Source organism: Hemitrygon akajei, chromosome 17, assembly GCF_048418815.1.
Source record: "Hemitrygon akajei chromosome 17, sHemAka1.3, whole genome shotgun sequence".
Classification (NCBI taxonomy): Eukaryota; Metazoa; Chordata; class Chondrichthyes; order Myliobatiformes; family Dasyatidae; genus Hemitrygon; species Hemitrygon akajei.
The window spans coordinates 39,678,890-39,699,588 of record NC_133140.1 but is presented as its reverse complement, the minus strand read 5'-3'; the positions used below and the strand labels follow the sequence as shown (position 1 = coordinate 39,699,588).

The 20,699-nt window shown below is 46.9% G+C and overlaps 2 protein-coding genes across 7 annotated transcripts in view; both read left to right on the top strand.

Moving 5' to 3' along the window:
* slc6a2 (solute carrier family 6 member 2) overlaps window positions 1-20,699 on the top strand; it is a 162,692-nt gene that overhangs the window by 59,884 nt on the left and 82,109 nt on the right. The window lies entirely within an intron of this gene.
* LOC140740634 (Friend virus susceptibility protein 1-like) lies at window positions 13,979-18,979 on the top strand. Of its 2 annotated transcripts, none has more exons than XM_073069974.1 (2): window positions 13,979-17,152; window positions 18,274-18,979. In XM_073069974.1, the coding sequence occupies exon 1, from the start codon at window positions 13,979-13,981 to the stop codon at window positions 15,626-15,628; it is 1,650 nt and encodes a 549-aa protein (XP_072926075.1). In that variant the 3' UTR covers window positions 15,629-17,152; window positions 18,274-18,979. The 2 variants fall into 2 exon arrangements, with proteins under 2 accessions (XP_072926075.1, XP_072926076.1); XM_073069975.1 differs by having other exon boundaries at window positions 13,979-18,043.

The following is a 20,699-nucleotide window of genomic DNA, read 5'->3' as shown; positions in this document are numbered from 1 at the left end:
CAAAGTCTGATCAAAGTTAAAAATTCAAGGTAGATTCATTATCAAGTTACATATATATAACCTTATATTACTTTGAGGTTCATTTCTGTGCAGGCGTTTACAGAAAAATAAGGAAATACAGAAGAATTAATGAAAATCGGTACATTAGTGAAGCAACCAGTGTGGAAAAGAAGACAGATTGTGGAAATAAAAAATGAATAAATAAATGATACTGAGATCATGAGTTGTAGGGTGCTTGAAATTGGGTTTAAAGATTGTGGATTCAGTTCAGAATTGAGGCTGGTTCAGGAGCCTGATGGTTATAAGGTAATAATTGTTCCTGAACCTGGTAGTGTGGGACCTATGGATCCTGTATCTCTTGCCCAGTGGCAGTATTGAGAAGAGAGCATGGTGTGCATTGGGACAGGCTGTTTTCTGGAAAAAGTGTACTTGAAAAGTGGGAGGCCTTGAAAAATTAAATTCTGCAAGTACAAAGCTTGCATGTGCCTGTCAGAATAAGAGGTAAAGATAACAGGTGTAGGGAACCTTGTTTTTCAAAAGTATTGAGTCCTGGTTAAGAGCAAAAAGGTATATAGCAAGTAGAGGCAAATGAAAACAAATGAGCTGCTTCTGGAGTACAACAAATGCAAAAGAACACTTAAGAAAGAAATCAGGAGGGCTGAAGGAAGGCGTGAAGTTGCTCTAGCGGACAAGGTGAAGGAGAATCCAAAGGAGTGCTACAGATATGCCAAGAGCAAAAGGATTGCAAGGGACAAAATTGGTCCTCCGGAAAATTAGAACAGTAATCTATGTGTGGAACCAAAAACAGATGGGGGCGATCTCAAATGAATTCTCTGCGTCTGTATTTACTTGGGAAATGGTTGCAGAGTCTATAGAAGTGAAGCAAAGTGGCATCAACTTCATGAACCCTATACAGGTTACAGAGGAAGAGATGTTTGCTACCCTGAGGCAAATCAGGGTGAATAACTCCCCTGTGCCTGATAGGGTGCTTCTTCCAGCTCTATGGGGGGCAGGTGCAGAAATTGCCAGGGCCCTCATGGAGATATTTAAAATGTTCTTAGTGACAGGAGAGGTACCAGAGGATTGGAGGATAGCCAAAGTTGTTCCACTGTTTAAAAAAATGCTCTAAACATAAACCAGGAAATTATAGGCCAGTGAGTATGACATTATTTGTGGGAAAGTTATTAGGAGGTATCCTGAGGGACCAGATACATAAGTATTTGGATAGAAATGGACTGATTAAGGATAGTCAACGTAGCTTTGTGCATAGTAGGGCAAGAGCAGGGAGGTCATGCTGCAACTATACAGGGTACTGGTGAGGCCACACCTGGAGTACTGTGTGCAGTTCTGGTCTCCATACTTGAGGAAGGATATACTGGCTTTGGAGGCAGTGCAGAGGAGGTTCACCAGGTTGATCCCAGAGATAAGGGGGTTAGCCTATGAGGAGAGAATGAGTTGCCTGGGACTATACTCTCTGGAATTCAGAAGAATGAGAGGGGATCTTATAGGAACATACAAAATTTTGGAAGGGATAGATAAGATAGAAGTAGGAAAGTTGTTTCCATTGGTTGGTGAGACTAGAACTAGGGGACATTGCCTCAAGATTCAGGGGAGTAGATTTAGGACAGAGATTAGGAGAAACCGTTTTTCCCAGAGAGTGGTGAATCTGTGGAATTCTCTGCCCAGGGAAGCAGTTGAGGCTTCTTCACTAAATATATTTAAGATACAGTTAGATAGGTTTTTACATAGTAAGGGAATTAAGGGTTATGGAGAGAAGGCAAGTAGATGGAACTGAGTTTATGGACAGGTCAACCATGATCTTATTGACTGGTGGGGCAGGCTCGATGGGCCAGATGGCCTACTCCTGCTCCTATTTCTTATGTTCTTATTATGTTCAAACTTAAAGAGGTTTTTGAGGAAATTACCAGGAAAGCTGTTGAAAGCAAGGCAGTGGATGTTGTCTACGTGAACTTTAGTAAGGCATTTGACAAGGTCCCACATGGGAGGCTGGTCAAGAAGGTTTAATTGCTCGGCATTCAGGATGAGGTATTAAATTGGAATTGTTGTTGGCTTTGTGGGAGAAGCCAGAGAGTGGTAGTAGAGGGTTGCCTCTCTGAGTGAAGGCCTGTGACTAGTGGTGTGCCGCAGGGATCGGTGCTGGGTCCTTTGTCGTTTGGCATCTATATCAATGATCTGGATGATAATGTGGTTCACTGGGTCAGTAAATTCATAGATGACACCAAGACTGGGGGTGTAGTGGGTAGCGAGAAAGGCTAACATGGCTTGCAGAAGGATTTGTATCAGTTAGAAAAATGGGCTGAAAAATGGCAGATGGAATTTAATGCAGACAAGTGCAAGGTTTTGCACTTCAGTAAGACAAAACAGGTAGGTCTTACAGTGAATGGTAGTCCACTGAGGATTGTGGAAGAACAAGGGGATCTGAGAATACAGATCCATAGTTTGTTGTAAGTGGTATCACAGTTAGATAGGCTCGTAAAAGCTTTTTGCACGTTGCCCTTTATAAGTCAATGTATGGAGTACAGGAGATGGGAAGTTATGTTAAAGTTGTGTAAGATATTGGTGAGACTTTCTATGGAGTATTGTGTGCAGTTTTGGTCACCTATCTACAGGAAAGATGTTAATAAAGTTGAAAGAGTACAGAGAAAATTTATAAGGATGTTGCTGGGTCTGGAGGACCTGAGTTATAAGGAAAGATTGAATAAGTTAGGGCTATTCTTTAGAATGTAGAAGGTTGAGAGGAGATTTGATAGGGGTGTTCAAAATTATGAGGGGTATAGATAGGGTAAATGTAAGCAGGCTTTTTCCACTGAGGTTGGGTGGAATTACAACTGGAGGTCATGAGTTAAGGGAGAAAGATAAAAGGTTTAAAGCCAACATGAGGGGAACCTTCTTCACTCTGAGAGTTGTGAGTGGGTGGAATGAGCTTTCGGCACAAGTGGTGCATGAGAGCTCAATTTCAACACTTAAGGGAACTTTGGATAGATAGATGGATAGTAGGGGTATGGAGGGCTGTGGTCCCAGTGCAGCCTGATGGGAGGAGGTTGTTTGAATGGATTTGACATGGACTAGATGGGCTGAAGGGCCTGTTTCTGCGCTGTATTTTTCTATAGCTCTATGACTCTTCAAGATGGTGGGGGTCTTGTGGCAGCATTCCTTGTGGAAGTGCTTAATGGCCCGTGAGAGACTGGGATGTCTCCACCATGATCTGGAGATTTTTCCATTCTTGGTGCTTTCATATCAGTTCATCCTCCATTAGTTAAATTATTATTAACAACTTCAGTGAATCAAAGGAGACCAGGATAATTGTGTGTCCATTCAGTATTTGTTATCTGATCTGAAGTTTATCAATGAATGTTTTGAATCTCATTTAGATACATACCCGTAGAATGATTATGTTCAGTTAAGCTTATGTTGGATCTGCCATTACTTTTAAGTTTTAATACTTTTTGAAAGGTAGAATTTTCTTAAAAAGTAAAAAGGTTTCCAGCACCAATTTTTCTGATATCTAAGTCTGAATAACCAGAATAATATACTGAATATACAGCTTCCCTTACTGAAAAAAATACTCCTTTATGTACCTGGCGAGCAATGATCTATGATACTGAACTACCAACGATTTATCAGCAAATACATTCATACCATAACACAATTAATAAGGCAGCTCTCAATATTTTCAAGTGAAGAAATAGATGTAACAAAGAAAAGATTCTTCCACGTTCTTCTGAAAATATATAGTTTTGAGATGCAAAATAAGCGTAGAAATTTTTTCTGTAAATAAACAACCCCATCTTTGGTAAACTTTCCACCTTTAAACATATCTAACTGGGCATGAACTGGGCTTCAAACTTGGCTGCATAGAAGTAGGCCCTTCAGCCCAACTTATTCATGCCAACCATGCTAGCCTCGTTTGTCTACATTAGGCCCATTTCTGACTAAACCCTTGCTGTTCATTCCCCTACCCAAATGTATTTTAAATGTTGTCATGTACGAACTTCAACCAACTAGTCCATTCTTTTGCATGAAGAAGTTGCCGCGCAGGTCCCTTTTAAACCTTTCAACACTTACCTTAAATCTGTGCCCTCTAGTTCATAGATCCCCTTCCCTGGGGAGCAAGTCTATGTGCATTCACCCTTTCTATATCCCTTATGATTTTATACACTGTCATAAGGCCACCCCTTAGTCTCCTACATTCCACAGAATAAAGTTTGTGCCTGCCCAACTTCTTCGATTAGCCCTCATTCCTGTGGCAACCCCATCTCTGGTTTAGTGATGTCTTTCCTGTTTAGTGATGTCTTTCCTAGAACAGTCACTTCCAGTTGTGCAAGCTTGGCCAAGAGCTTGCACTGTTTTATTGACTGTACTTTGCTTCTGAGGTCAGGGTGTCCCCTCCACTTAGTCAATAAGTAGGCATACTTTCATGTAGGAGCGTGACGCAATGTGGTCCAATCTTTATGCTGCATGCAAACTGGAAGCTGGAGTTTCTGGAGTTTCTTTGGCCGATTTTCTGTTGTACTCTGATGCTGCAGTTTGGCTCTCTACATCCAGACCCTGTCAAATGTTGAAATAGGCAGTAGCAGAAAGGTTTGCTTAACCAGAGGCATGTTCTTGGTGAGTGAGTGATATCCATAATTAACCCTGAATTTCCATATAACCTATCTCTTCACCTTGCTACGCCAGTTAGAACATTTGAGACTTAACAATTTTTGATTTTCTTCATCCTTGTTGGTTGCTAACTGGATAGAGCATTCATGAAGACAAAGTTCATCAATCACCTCACAGAACCATGCCTTAGAGACATGAGGGACTACAGATGCTGGAATCTGGAGCACCAAATTAACTGCTGGAGGATCTGAATGAGTCAGGCAGCATGGGCTGGAGATGAAGAGTTGCATTCTGAAACATTTGCTGTCTCTTTCCCTCCATAGATGCTGCCTGACTGCTGTGTTCCTCGAACAGTTTGTATTTTTGCATTTGTGCGTTATCTTATTCCCAGGAATGCACCCACCAAGTTAGTGGTGTGTATCCTGATTTAACTACACCTTTAGGATCTGCTAATGGTAATTAAACTTTAAAATTCGTTGGGACAGTTCCAGAACTTAGGGAATTTGGTAGATGATTGCCACTGTACCCACTGTTACAGCCTCCTCCTTTAGAATGCTAATGTGTATACCACAGGGCCCAAATATTTAATGGTTTATAATCTCATTGATTTCTCCAGTTGTGTTTTGTTCAATTAATGCTTAAAAGATGAAAATCCTCATTAGACGTCTTTTTCCCATTTTACTTTTAAACCTTTTAGTTTTAACTTATCAGTTATTTCCATTTTCTCCACAATTTCTCCTTATTCTAATGATCACATTCACTTTACTACTCTCTTCTTTATAAGGACTTGCAATATTTTTTTAATGTTTTGGTGTTCCTTATTTTTTAAACTAAAGCCATTGCCTCAAATAACTTTTGCAGCCTAGATTTTATGTCTCAGTAGAATTTCCCAGCCTCTTGCTTGCCGCTGCCGGAGAAGCTGTCTATGTATGGCGGTCTTTCAATCCATCTAGCTCGCTGCTCCCAAGTGAAGGTCCTTGCGTTCAAATTATCTCTCTCTCCCTCACTGCTGCCAGTGGATGGTGACAGAGCAAGGTTTAATCGACGCAGATTGTAGATTTGGACTCTAATTCAGTTTGTATGATAATTTCTAGCTCTAGTTGTGGTTATTCTTTTTGTTACCACTTTTGGGTGATTTTTGAATCAGGGCAGTGGACAGATAGCGAACACTGAATTGAACCAAACTGAAAGGATTGGGAGACCGCTTCGCCGAGCACCTCCGCTTCATCCACCACAACAGACAGGATCTCCCGGTTGCCACCCACTTCAACTCTGCTTCACATTCTCAGTCGGATATGTCCATACATGGCCTCCTCTACTGCCATGATGAGGCCAAACTCGGGTTGGAGGAGCAACACCTCATATACTGTCTGGGTAGTCTCCAGCCCCTTGGTATGAACATCTAATTCTCCAACTTATGGTAATTCCCTCCCCCTCCCTTCCCCCATCCCATTTTCCCTTTGCCTCCTCCTTCTCCAGCTGCCTATCACCTCCCTCATGGTTCTGCCTTCTTCTACTACCCATAGTGTTTTCCCTTTACATTCCTTCTTCACCTTTCCTGCCTATCCTCTCCCTGATTCCCCTCCCCCACCCCTTGATCTTTCTTCTTACTGGTTTTTCACCTGGCACCTACCAGTCTTCTCCTTCCCACCCTCCGCCCACCTTCTTTATAGGGCCCCTGACCCCTCCCTCTTCAGTCCTGACGAAGGGTCTCGACCCGAAACGTTGACTGCTCGTTTCCACGGATGCTGCCCGACCTGCTGTGTTCCTTCAGCGTGTTGTGTGTGTTGCTTTGACCCCAGCATCTGCAGAGTACTTTGTGTTGCCTTTTGATTTTGTGTTCTATATTCTGTTTTCGCTCTGTTTTTGTTGCAATTTGCATAATTTTTTTTGTGTGTTGAGGAGAAGGGTTTGATGTTTTCCTTTGAATGGGTTGGTTCCATGGTTTTTCTTTGTTTTGTGATTGTTTGTGAGGAAGATGAATTCCAGGGTTGTAGATTGGATACATACTTTGATGATAATAATAAATGTACTTTGAATGTACTTTGAAAGCTAAGAAGTATTTAATTAAATGTTTGAACATCTTTATCCACTGGCAATCTTTTTCAATCTAATTTCCCTTATAAAATTTCTGACAAATCTTTTAAACTAATTTTCCAGTCTCCCTTGGCCATTTTTTCTCATATCAGTGAACAATGCCACTTAAGTACTTCACTTTAGACTGAATATTAAACTCTTTCATAAAAACACTCTATCCCTGAACAGTGCATGTAATGGGATTAATTATAAAACTTTTAAATCAAATTCTAAAACAGGCGGCGATCCACAGGGAGTAAGTCACAAATCAAGTTTCAGGGTGAGAAGAGGTATAGTCAAGGTAACTGTAAGAGTCAGTATGTTTGTAAAAATTGTCAGTGCGTAGTCTGTTTCCAGGTAGGGAGACAGTGGAATAGAGAAAAGGGAGAGAAACGTTCGATATGTACAAAGTAAATTTAAGGAAAGTGTGGAAATGGAGGCAAAGTTGATGAATTTGAAATATGGGTGTAGGAAGCAGCACCAATGCAGTCTCAATGTTGCAGAGAAAAGGCTGGGGAGTGCTGCCAGTGTAGACTTGGAAAATAGATGTTTCAACATTCAGATTCAGATTTATTTATTTATCACATGTATATCAAAACATACAGTGTAATACCTCATTTGCATTAACAACTAACACGACCGTGTGTGGGGGTAAATCCACAAGTGTCACCACAGAGTACTTAGGAGGACATCTCTACTTGACTTTAAGGCAGGCATCATCCAAGTGGTTTTATCGCATATTTAACATTGTCATTTCTTGAATCACATTGGACCTGGTCACATATTGATCACCCTTTGCTTGTGTATAGTTAATAAATGTTTTGAAGTCAGGTTTAGGTATTATGTACAATTTCTAGGTGTGACATATTCATGGTGATAATTTTAAATACAAATGTTCAAAGAGCAGAGCTTGTATAATATCTAACAGTATAACTTCTCTGTTTGATGTTTGTTGTAACCATACAAACTAGCAACTTGTAGTTTTTCTCCTAAATGTAGACTAAACAGAGTTCAAGTATAATTAAAATTGGCATTGATCTTTCTCGACGATGCAAAGCAGGAATGAGAAAGTCTTCCTGGAAGGATATATCCCTCCAAATCTGTATACTCTCTTGACAAGTCTGCATCTGATTACCTTGTCAGTCACAGACATGGTGGATCAAAGGATTAGGGGATTTTGAAGCTGACCTTAGCTGTGTTGCTACTGCATCGGTTGAGTCATTCTGCTAAGCTTCTCCTGTCCCACCGCCTGTAGTACCCCACCCTTGTTGCAAAATATCATCAGGTTCTGCATTCATAACAAAAAACATCAATGATCTCTTTGAATCCAGTTACTTTGCAAGAACGTAACCCTAGAATATAGGTTCTATATATCGTAGTTATTTTAATAAATAAATTTTTGTAATAGTGTATTGTAGGAAAAGAATGTGGGACTTGAGAGGTTAATGGGTTGTTATAAGTATCCACTGAGCGTGTGGTATTTGGTGGGGTAGTGGGTTGTTAACGTAGCAGAACGGATGGCGTCGGGCCAGGAAATGTGACAATGCAATCGGTCCCAGCTCGTCAACCGCAATGCGTCCTATATTGTCGCTGTGGTAACTGTACCATGTAGGCATGTAGAGGCATTGTACAGGATGTCCTTGTCCATGTAGGCATGTAGAGGCATTGTACAGGATGTCATTGTTCTAAGAAGTCAGCATGACTTTGTAGAGTGTGGGGGGATATATATAAGGGGCCAGGGGCTGTGAGGTGCAGCAGAAGACAGGGAGAGGACGATATGCAGTCCGTGGAGAAAGACAACAACTAGCAAGACCAGAAGGAACCCCAGGTGGGGACGAAACATCCCAGGTGAAGACCGCGTTCGCTGGCGTGGGTGCTTCATCACACCTGTTCCTGGCCCCGTATGAGTCGTGTGGGAGTGGGATTAACCACACGTTGATAAGTATTGCTTGTATCGGGAAAAGGGCAGTTGCACAGCAGTGGATAGTTAAGCTAAGCCGCTTTCCGCAATGAAGTGTCATTTATGCTACCAATAAACAAGTGTAATCCTGTGATCCGTGGTCTAGTCTCATTCTTGTCGCGGGTACATTTTCTCTGATACCACGTTCCTGCTTTGTCGGATAATTTTCCGTCCATAACAATTGGCGCTGCGAGCAGGGTATCAGGATGAATTTGTTCCGCCGCAAGAAGGAGGCCACTCCCGAACAGTTCCTTATTCCCGGCTGGACGGATAATTCGGCCGGGTTCGGGATGCTGGCAAATACATTGTCCCAGTTGGGCTCTCCTCTCAGTTGGGAGGATCGCCTGCTACCACGGGAAACCCCTATCGGGGAAAGTGTGGCACGGTTATTGCGAGAGCTGAATTTTCCGAAGCAAAAGGGGTCCCTGACGGATGCTTTTTGGCTGCTGGCCACAGCCCTGAGGCATCAATCAGGAGTATTATCTGCTAAGAAGAAGGAATTGGGTGAATTAAGGGAGGAAGTTGAAGCCATGCAACAGAGGTGTGCTATGATGGGCGAAGTAGTGCGCACCAGTCAGAATCGGGCTTCTGAACTGGAAGTAACGGGGGTCAAATTGGCATGTAGGGCCCTCCAATTGAAACACCAGTTGTATAAGCAAAAGGGATCTACGTCCCCGGATCCCGCCCGAGTAAGGGCAATGTTAGCACAAGGGGATGACATTGATACCTGGGATGGTGATATCTGGTATGATGATGACAACCGATATCCGGATCAACCATCTTATCCACTTCTCCCGGGCAATGGCCAGGGAGAGGATACCGCCCAAGCCCAAGCCCGGCCGGCAATGGTCACCACGTATACTTATCCTACCCCTCAGGACGAGGCGGAGGGAGACGATTTTGAATCTGACTATGCTCAGGCCGAGGGCGATGCGCGGGTAAGACCGGGAGAGGCCCTAAACGCGGGTCGGAGGCAGGTACAATATAAGGATTACACCATGAAGGAATTGTCCAGGATGGGCCAGAGGTTCCGGCAGAAACCATCGGAACCTTTGGCGGCTTGGTTATTACGGATATGGGAAGAAGGAGGGGGGCATATCTATCTAACTCCGGAGGAGTTGGTAGGTATGGGGACGTTAGCTACAGACCCTCGCCTTAACCAAGAGTTGCGGGGTCGGAGCGTCGACACTGATTATTTGTTCTATACGATTACTGCAGCCGCCCATAGAGTCTTCCCTTCCGCTATGGATTGGGACCATAAAGTTGCGGATTGGGAGACGGGGGAGGAAGGAGCACAGGTGCTGCGGCAGCAAGCCCTGGCGGCTGCCCTATATGCCCATCGGCTGGCCCAGTGGGCCCATGGGGGAGGGCCAGAGGATGAACTCTTCACCGCTGGTATGCAGACCCGCCTGGTCCGCTCAACGGCTCCCGCAGTACGGGGAGTTGTGTTATCAATAACGGGGCCCTTGATCGGGAGCCCTATCGCCCGTGTTATAGGGGCCATGCAGACATTGTCTGAAATAGCCACCCCCCGTAGCCGGGCTCGGCCCGTGTCTACGGATCGGCAGAAGAAAGAGGGACCGCCAGGACCGAGTAGGCGAGAACTGTTCCTCTCACTGTTGCAGGCAGGTGTCCGTAAGGAAGAGATAGATGGTAAGCCCACCTCTGTCCTGCATGCATTGTATAAGACCAAAGTGAAGGGAAAGGTGGAGGGAGGACCGGGTCTGAAGCGTAATGATGTGAGCAAGTCGTCCCCTTCCCTTTATCCCAGCTTGGACGATGTGCAACAGCTGGTGCGTAAAACATTGCAGGAGGAGGCGGCTAAATGGAAGGCACCAGTGCCATGTAAAGAATAGGAGGTTGGCGGGGTCGCCCTGGTGTATCACATCACCACAGAGTGGATAAAGGGTGACCCCAGGCCTTATATACCTGTAATAGTCCACTGGGGAAAGGGGAATGACCAGCGCCATCTAGCCTTGGTTGATACTGGGGCTGAACATACGGTAATACCGGGCAATCCAGACAAGTGGAAAGGGCCTCCGTACCACATTGAGGGTATGGGAGGAGCTCTGACGCGGGCCCGAGAGATTTCGGTCCGCCTCACTATTGGCCATCATACCCCGGTGGTGCGGCGGGTACTGGTGGCCCCCACGGAAGAATGTATACTAGGTATGAACATCTTAAGAGGGTTACAGTTACAGACCACAAGGGGCGCGTTCACTTTTGGGATAAGGGCTACTAGAGTAATTGTGGGAAAGGCAAGGTGGGAACCGGTCCACATCCCCGCTCCTCTCTCTCCGGTCAGCGTTCCCCAATACCGCATTCCTGGGGGGCATGATGCCATAACCGAGATGGTACAGGCTTTGGTCCAGGAAGGCATTGTGCGACCAGCCACTTCCCCGTTTAATAGCCCAATATGGCCAGTACAGAAGCCAGACGGCTCGTGGCGAATGACGGTCGACTACCGCCGGTTGAATAGAGTGGCTCCCCCATTGGCGGCGGCCGTTCCGGACATAGTAACTATTATTGAAAATATCGCCGCGCAGGAGAACGGGAGTTGGTATGCTGTGATTGACCTGGCCAATGCCTTCTTTAGTATTCCTATTAGCCCCGAATCGCAGGATCAATTTGCCTTCACTTGGAAGGGGCGACAGTATACATTTACCCGACTACCTCAGGGTTATCTCCACTCTCCCACCGTATGCCATGGATTGATAGCCCGAGACCTGGCAGAATTCACTACCATACCCAGTATTATTATACACCATTATATTGATGATATTATGGTTCAGGGCTGTGATATGGACACAGTACAAGAGGCCCTGGAATCCCTAACCGCATACCTCACACAACGGGGCTGGGCAGTTAACCCCGCTAAAGTCCAGGGACCAAGTCAATCAGTAGTTTTCCTGGGCATTCAGTGGCATGCGGGAGAGCAAGTCATTCCGGAAAAGGTGCGGCAGAAAATAATTAATATTGCCACCCCCTCTAACAAGACGGATACGCAACGATTCCTCGGGTTGCTAGGTTACTGGCGGAGGCATATTCCGCACCTGTCCGGCCTCCTGCGCCCTCTCTATGTGGACACCCGGAAAAAGGCCCCCTTTGAGTGGGGCGAAGAACAACAGAAGTCGTTTGAAGACGCTAAGCTAGCTGTACAACAAGCGCTGCCTTTGTCTCCGAGGGTACGGCCGGCTCCAGCCAGCTCGCTGAATTGGTGGCAGTCACTTTGCCTCTGGATCATAATAATTTGGAATCTGATGCTATGGGTCCTGGTGCTGTGGACACAGCTGTGTATTTATATACAGATTCGTGGGCCGTAGCCAATGGACTGACCGTGTGGATGCCTGATTGGCAACGGAACGACTGGACAGTGCACGGTAAGCCCATATGGGGACAGGAGCTATGGAAGAAGTTGTGGGCAGCTGCGCTGACACGGACCCTAACAGTATGGCATGTGGATGCCCATGATAAGCGGCCCACTGAAACGGCCGCTCATAATGAGCATGTAGACATGTTAGCCGCGATCCGAAAGACGGACGTGCTGGCTCTGGGTCGCTGGGCCCATGAACAGAGTGGACATAGAGGAGAAAAGGGTACTCGGGAGTGGGCTCTGCGGCATGGGATTGCTCTAACAGGTGACACGGTGAAGGAGCTGGTGCATACTTGCCCTACCTGTCAGGAGGTAAAACCCCGTCGGGTGATGCAAGGCCCTCCTGCTGCAATAAAACGTGGGAAAGCCCCCGCCCGGGTATGGCAAGTGGACTATATTGGGCCCATGCCTGAATGTCGGGGGAAGAAGTATTGTTTGGTCATGGTAGACACATAAACCAGGGGTGGTGTTGGCCCGCCCCAGTGCCAGAGCGGATCAAGATTCCACTGTGGCCGGACTTGACTACTTGATATCCCACTATGGTATCCCGGAAGAAATACAATCAGATAATGGGTCCCATTTCACCGGAGGACAAGTAGCCGACTGGGCAGTGGCCCATGGGATATACTGGGTGTTTCACATACCTTATTATCCACAAGCCTCAGGACTAGTGGAGCGGATGAACGGACTGCTAAAGGAGCAGATCCGGTTGTTGACTCCCAGCCATACGCTTAAGGGCTGGTGTATTGTGCTGCAACAGGCAGTGGACCGGTTAAACCAACGGGTGGGGAAGGGGGGCACCCCGCTGGAACGTCTGTTTCCCCCTGATGGTAATCAGGCCGGCATTGACATGGAGGAAGACGAGGAAGAAAAAATGGTGTCTGTTGTAGGACAACAGGTATGGGTCCGTTATCCTACAGGTGAACGCCTCCCGGGGGAGATCATTGCTGTGGCCCAGGGGAACATCCGTTGGGTGGCTGTGGAAGAGCATGATCGGGTGGAATGTTTAAATACAGAACGCCTGACTAAACGCGAATGATTGTCTGTTTTCATACTATTGTACAATGGTTCGTGTTTGTTATTCTGTTAATAATTTTTGTGGCTTTATGTGTTTTTGTGATTACGCAGGTTATTCAACGTTGTGTAACCCCTCGCCGCCGTTGACGAGTCGGTACCAATGGGGTGGAGTGTATTGTAGGAAAAGAATGTGGGACTTGAGAAGTTAATGGGTTGTTATAAGTATCCACTGAGCGTGTGGTATTTGGTGGGGTAGTGGGTTGTTAATGTAGCAGAACGGATGGCGTCGGGCCAGGAAATGTGACAATGCAATCGGTCCCAGCTCGTCAACCGCAATGCGTCCTATATTGTCGCTGTGGTAACTGTACCATGTAGGCATGTAGAGGCATTGTACAGGATGTCCTTGTCCATGTAGGCATGTAGAGGCATTGTACAGGATGTCATTGTTCTAAGAAGTCAGCATGACTTTGTAGAGTGTGGGGGGATATATATAAGGGGCCAGGGGCTGTGAGGTGCAGCAGAAGACAGGGAGAGGACGATATGCAGTCCGTGGAGAAAGACAACAACTAGCAAGACCAGAAGGAACCCCAGGTGGGGACGAAACATCCCAGGTGAAGACCGCGTTCGCTGGCGTGGGTGCTTCATCACACCTGTTCCTGGCCCCGTATGAGTCGTGTGGGAGTGGGATTAACCACACGTTGATAAGTATTGCTTGTATCGGGAAAAGGGCAGTTGCACAGCAGTGGATAGTTAAGCTAAGCCGCTTTCCGCAATGAAGTGTCATTTATGCTACCGATAAACAAGTGTAATCCTGTGATCCGTGGTCTAGTCTCATTCTTGTCGCGGGTACATTTTCTCTGATACCACGTTCCTGCTTTGTCGGATAATTTTCCGTCCATAACAATTGGCGCTGCGAGCAGGGTATCAGGATGAATTTGTTCCGCCGCAAGAAGGAGGCCACTCCCGAACAGTTCCTTATTCCCGGCTGGACGGATAATTCGGCCGGGTTCGGGATGCTGGCAAATACATTGTCTCAGTTGGGCTCTCCTCTCAGCTGGGAGGATCGCCTGCTACCACGGGAAACCCCTATCGGGGAAAGTGTGGCACGGTTATTGCGAGAGCTGAATTTTCCGAAGCAAAAGGGGTCCCTGACGGATGCTTTTTGGCTGCTGGCCACAGCCCTGAGGCATCAATCAGGAGTATTATCTGCTAAGAAGAAGGAATTGGGTGAATTAAGGGAGGAAGTTGAAGCCATGCAACAGAGGTGTGCTATGATGGGCGAAGTAGTGCGCACCAGTCAGAATCGGGCTTCTGAACTGGAAGAAACGGGGGTCAAATTGGCATGTAGGGCCCTCCAATTGAAACACCAATTGTATAAGCAAAAGGGATCTATGTCCCCGGATCCCGCCCGAGTAAGGGCAATGTTAGCACAAGGGGATGACATTGATACCTGGGATGGTGATATCTGGTATGATGATGACAACCGATATCCGGATCAACCATCTTATCCACTTCTCCCGGGCAATGGCCAGGGAGAGGATACCGCCCAAGCCCAAGCCTGGCCGGCAATGGTCACCACGTATACTTATCCTACCCCTCAGGACGAGGCGGAGGGAGACGATTTTGAATCTGACTATGCTCAGGCCGAGGGCGATGCGCGGGTAAGACCGGGAGAGGCCCTAAACGCGGGTCGGAGGCAGGTACAATATAAGGATTACACCATGAAGGAATTGTCCGGGATGGGCCAGAGGTTCCGGCAGAAACCATCGGAACCTTTGGCGGCTTGGTTATTACGGATATGGGAAGAAGGAGGGGGGCATATCTATCTAACTCCGGAGGAGTTGGTAGGTATGGGGACGTTAGCTACAGACCCTCGCCTTAACCAAGAGTTGCGGGGTCGGAGCGTCGACACTGATTATTTGTTCTATACGATTACTGCAGCCGCCCATAGAGTCTTCCCTTCCGCTATGGATTGGGACCATAAAGTTGCGGATTGGGAGACGGGGGAGGAAGGAGCACAGGTGCTGCGGCAGCAAGCCCTGGCGGCTGCCCTATATGCCCATCGGCTGGCCCAGTGGGCCCATGGGGGAGGGCCAGAGGATGAACTCTTCACCGCTGGTATGCAGACCCGCCTGGTCCGCTCAACGGCTCCCGCAGTACGGGGAGTTGTGTTATCAATAACGGGGCCCTTGATCGGGAGCCCTATCGCCCGTGTTATAGGGGCCATGCAGACATTGTCTGAAATAGTCACCCCCCGTAGCCGGGCTCGGCCCGTGTCTACGGATCGGCAGAAGAAAGAGGGACCGCCAGGACCGAGTAGGCGAGAACTGTTCCTCTCACTGTTGCAGGCAGGTGTCCGTAAGGAAGAGATAGATGGTAAGCCCACCTCTGTCCTGCATGCATTGTATAAGACCAAAGTGAAGGGAAAGGTGGAGGGAGGACCGGGTCTGAAGCGTAATGATGTGAGCAAGTCGTCCCCTTCCCTTTATCCCAGCTTGGACGATGTGCAACAGCTGGTGCGTAAAACATTGCAGGAGGAGGCGGCTAAATGGAAGGCACCAGTGCCATGTAAAGAATAGGAGGTTGGCGGGGTCGCCCTGGTGTATCACATCACCACAGAGTGGATAAAGGGTGACCCCAGGCCTTATATACCTGTAATAGTCCACTGGGGAAAGGGGAATGACCAGCGCCATCTAGCCTTGGTTGATACTGGGGCTGAACATACGGTAATACCGGGCAATCCAGACAAGTGGAAAAGGCCTCCGTACCACATTGAGGGTATGGGAGGAGCTCTGACGCGGGCCCGAGAGATTTCGGTCCGCCTCACTATTGGCCATCATACCCCGGTGGTGCGGCGGGTACTGGTGGCCCCCACGGAAGAATGTATACTAGGTATGAACATCTTAAGAGGGTTACAGTTACAGACCACAAGGGGCACGTTCACTTTTGGGATAAGGGCTACTAGAGTAATTGTGGGAAAGGCAAGGTGGGAACTGGTCCACATCCCTGCTCCTCTCTCTCCGGTCAGCGTTCCCCAATACCGCATTCCTGGGGGGCATGATGCCATAACCGAGACGGTACAGGCTTTGGTCCAGGAAGGCATTGTGCGACCAGCCACTTCCCCGTTTAATAGCCCAATATGGCCAGTACAGAAGCCAGACGGCTCGTGGCGAATGACGGTCGACTACCGCCGGTTGAATAGAGTGGCTCCCCCATTGGCGGCGGCCGTTCCGGACATAGTAACTATTATTGAAAATATCGCCGCGCAGGAGAACGGGAGTTGGTATGCTGTGATTGACCTGGCCAATGCCTTCTTTAGTATTCCTATTAGCCCCGAATCGCAGGATCAATTTGCCTTCACTTGGAAGGGGCGACAGTATACATTTACCCGACTACCTCAGGGTTATCTCCACTCTCCCACCGTATGCCATGGATTGATAGCCCGAGACCTGGCAGAATTCACTACCATACCCAGTATTATTATACACCATTATATTGATGATATTATGGTTCAGGGCTGTGATATGGACACAGTACAAGAGGCCCTGGAATCCCTAACCGCATACCTCACACAACGGGGCTGGGCAGTTAACCCCGCTAAAGTCCAGGGACCAAGTCAATCAGTAGTTTTCCTGGGCATTCAGTGGCATGCGGGAGAGCAAGTCATTCCGGAAAAAGTGCGGCAGAAAATAATTAATATTGCCACCCCCTCTAACAAGACGGATACGCAACGATTCCTCGGGTTGCTAGGTTACTGGCGGAGGCATATTCCGCACCTGTCCGGCCTCCTGCGCCCTCTCTATGTGGACACCCGGAAAAAGGCCCCCTTTGAGTGGGGCGAAGAACAACAGAAGTCGTTTGAAGACGCTAAGCTAGCTGTACAACAAGCGCTGCCTTTGTCTCCGAGGGTACGGCCGGCTCCAGCCAGCTCGCTGAATTGGTGGCAGTCACTTTGCCTCTGGATCATAATAATTTGGAATCTGATGCTATGGGTCCTGGTGCTGTGGACACTGCTGTGTATTTATATACAGATTCGTGGGCCGTAGCCAATGGACTGACCGTGTGGATGCCTGATTGGCAACGGAACGACTGGACAGTGCACGGTAAGCCCATATGGGGACAGGAGCTATGGAAGAAGTTGTGGGCAGCTGCGCTGACACGGACCCTAACAGTATGGCATGTGGATGCCCATGATAAGCGGCCCACTGAAACGGCCGCTCATAATGAGCATGTAGACATGTTAGCCGCGATCCGAAAGACGGACGTGCTGGCTCTGGGTCGCTGGGCCCATGAACAGAGTGGACATAGAGGAGAAAAGGGTACTCGGGAGTGGGCTCTGCGGCATGGGATTGCCCTAACAGGTGACACGGTGAAGGAGCTGGTGCATACTTGCCCTACCTGTCAGGAGGTAAAACCCCGTCGGGTGATGCAAGGCCCTCCTGCTGCAATAAAACGTGGGAAAGCCCCCGCCCGGGTATGGCAAGTGGACTATATTGGGCCCATGCCTGAATGTCGGGGGAAGAAGTATTGTTTGGTCATGGTAGACACATAAACCAGGGGTGGTGTTGGCCCGCCCCAGTGCCAGAGCGGATCAAGATTCCACTGTGGCCGGACTTGACTACTTGATATCCCACTATGGTATCCCGGAAGAAATACAATCAGATAATGGGTCCCATTTCACCGGAGGACAGGTAGCCGACTGGGCAGTGGCCCATGGGATATACTGGGTGTTTCACATACCTTATTATCCACAAGCCTCAGGACTAATGGAGCGGATGAACGGACTGCTAAAGGAGCAGATCCGGTTGTTGACTCCCAGCCATACGCTTAAGGGCTGGTGTATTGTGCTGCAACAGGCAGTGGACCGGTTAAACCAACGGGTGGGGAAGGGGGGCACCCCGCTGGAACGTCTGTTTCCCCCTGATGGTAATCAGGCCGGCATTGACATGGAGGAAGACGAGGAAGAAAAAATGGTGTCTGTTGTAGGACAACAGGTATGGGTCCGTTATCCTACAGGTGAACGCCTCCCGGGGGAGATCATTGCTGTGGCCCAGGGGAACATCCGTTGGGTGGCTGTGGAAGGGCATGATCGGGTGGAATGTTTAAATACAGAACGCCTGACTAAACGCGAATGATTGTCTGTTTTCATACTATTGTACAATGGTTCGTGTTTGTTATTCTGTTAATAATTTTTGTGGCTTTATGTGTTTTTGTGATTACGCAGGTTATTCAACGTTGTGTAACCCCTCGCCGCCGTTGACGAGTCGGTACCAATGGGGTGGAGTGTATTGTAGGAAAAGAATGTGGGACTTGAGAGGTTAATGAGTTGTTATAAGTATCCACTGAGCGTGTGGTATTTGGTGGGGTAGTGGGTTGTTAATGTAGCAGAACGGATGGCGTCGGGCCAGGAAATGTGACAATGCAATCGGTCCCAGCTCGTCAACCGCAATGCGTCCTATATTGTCGCTGTGGTAACTGTACCATGTAGGCATGTAGAGGCATTGTACAGGATGTCCTTGTCCATGTAGGCATGTAGAGGCATTGTACAGGATGTCATTGTTCTAAGAAGTCAGCATGACTTTGTAGAGTGTGGGGGGATATATATAAGGGGCCAGGGGCTGTGAGGTGCAGCAGAAGACAGGGAGAGGACGATATGCAGTCCGTGGAGAAAGACAACAACTAGCAAGACCAGAAGGAACCCCAGGTGGGGACGAAACATCCCAGGTGAAGACCGCGTTCGCTGGCGTGGGTGCTTCATCACACCTGTTCCTGGCCCCGTATGAGTCGTGTGGGAGTGGGATTAACCACACGTTGATAAGTATTGCTTGTATCGGGAAAAGGGCAGTTGCACAGCCGTGGATAGTTAAGCTAAGCCGCTTTCCGCAATGAAGTGTCATTTATGCCACCAATAAACAAGTGTAATCCTGTGATCCGTGGTCTAGTCTCATTCTTGTCGCGGGTACATTTTCTCTGATACCACGTTCCTGCTTTGTCGGATAATTTTCCGTCCATAACAAATAGTTATTGTATTAGTAGAGCACAGAATCTTTCAGTGCTTTGAATTGAATATTAGGACCTGGAATAAATTAGGGTTTAGCCCACGATTGGAGTTGGAGCTGGCAAATTGCCACTGAATGTCCAGCACAGGTAACCGCAAGAATGAACAGTTCCAGACGCTGCACTGGAACTAAGATGTCAATTGGCTGTCGTTTTGCTTATTTTATGGGTAACTTACCCCACTGACAGGACTCCCAAGTACCAGCACTCCCGAGAGCATATGCATTGCACCACTGATGCCTTACCATAAGATTACATTACTATTGTGATGCAACAGTATATGCTACTATTGTAATCTTTCTATGTTATTGAAATGGGTAAGATCCATGCTCTTGTGAAAATAAAATAATTGCATATATTGAACCTCAGTTATAATAATTACCAGTTATGTGTGCCTGACCTCTGTCCAGTAGTGTATTATAGACGTATTTTGTATCTAGTGATAAAGGATTTACCGTTTAATCAAGTTTTACACCACTAAATAGTGTTAGCATCTTGATACTAATGATACAGATACAGTGGTGGTTTCTGGACCAGCATGATCAGATTTAACTTTGGAATAACTGCAGCTGCAAGTTTGGATGAGAATGAAAATGAGCTTCAATTTTGAAATAATTTCCTATAACCTCTCTTAGGTCATACTTAATAATTGTCGATGAAAATCTGTAAGAGAACTAAACTTAATTAGCACTTCAGGGAGATAATTGAAGTGCTGATAGTTTGAGAGTATGAAAAATCTGATTCATTTCTGACCTTCCCCCCACCCCCCCACTGTTGTCTGTATGGGTTTTCTCTGGCTACTACAGTTTCCCTCCTCATTTCAAGGACGTGCTAGATGTTCAGATAAGGAAATCAGTGGAGTGAGTGGAATGGGCAGGTGAAAGAGAACAGATTATAGGGAATTTGGTGGGGTAATATTCAGACCATAGGACCATGGGACACACGAGCAGAATTAAGGCATTCAGCCCGATGAGTCCACACCATCATTTAATCCTAGCTGATTTATTTTCTCTCTCAACCCCTTTCCCCTGCCTTCTCCCCATAAAAAGGAACAGCGCTGAAAGTTGGCATAAGCTGATGGCTTCTTGTGTGTTATGACAAAGATAAGAATGGGTTTGTTTAATTCTTGATGTACTTTATCCTCCAGAATTTTGAGGTTTCATTTTGCAGCAATGCACACACTCCTCGATAATATAGAAATTGAAAATACAAAACATTGAATCAACTTGACAGGTATATGGAGGAATTTAAGGTGGGGGGGTTATATGGGAGGCAGGGTTTAAGGACATTGTGGGCTGAAGGGCCTGTACTGTGCTGTACTATTCTGTTCTATGTTCTAAAAGTGTTATAGCTGAACATTCTATAAACCCATAGACACTATCTTGTTATTTGTCTTTTGCACTATTATTTATTTTTGCAACTTACAGTAATTTTTATGTCTTGCACTGTACTGTCACAGAAAAACAGACTTTACTGATTCAGAGGGCTATGTGTAAAAGACTGAATCTCTTTTATTTAATGATCTAATGTCACCATATAACGATGCTGGTAGAGTTACAGCAGAGCTCCACCTCTGCTGCTTCTCCCCACTTT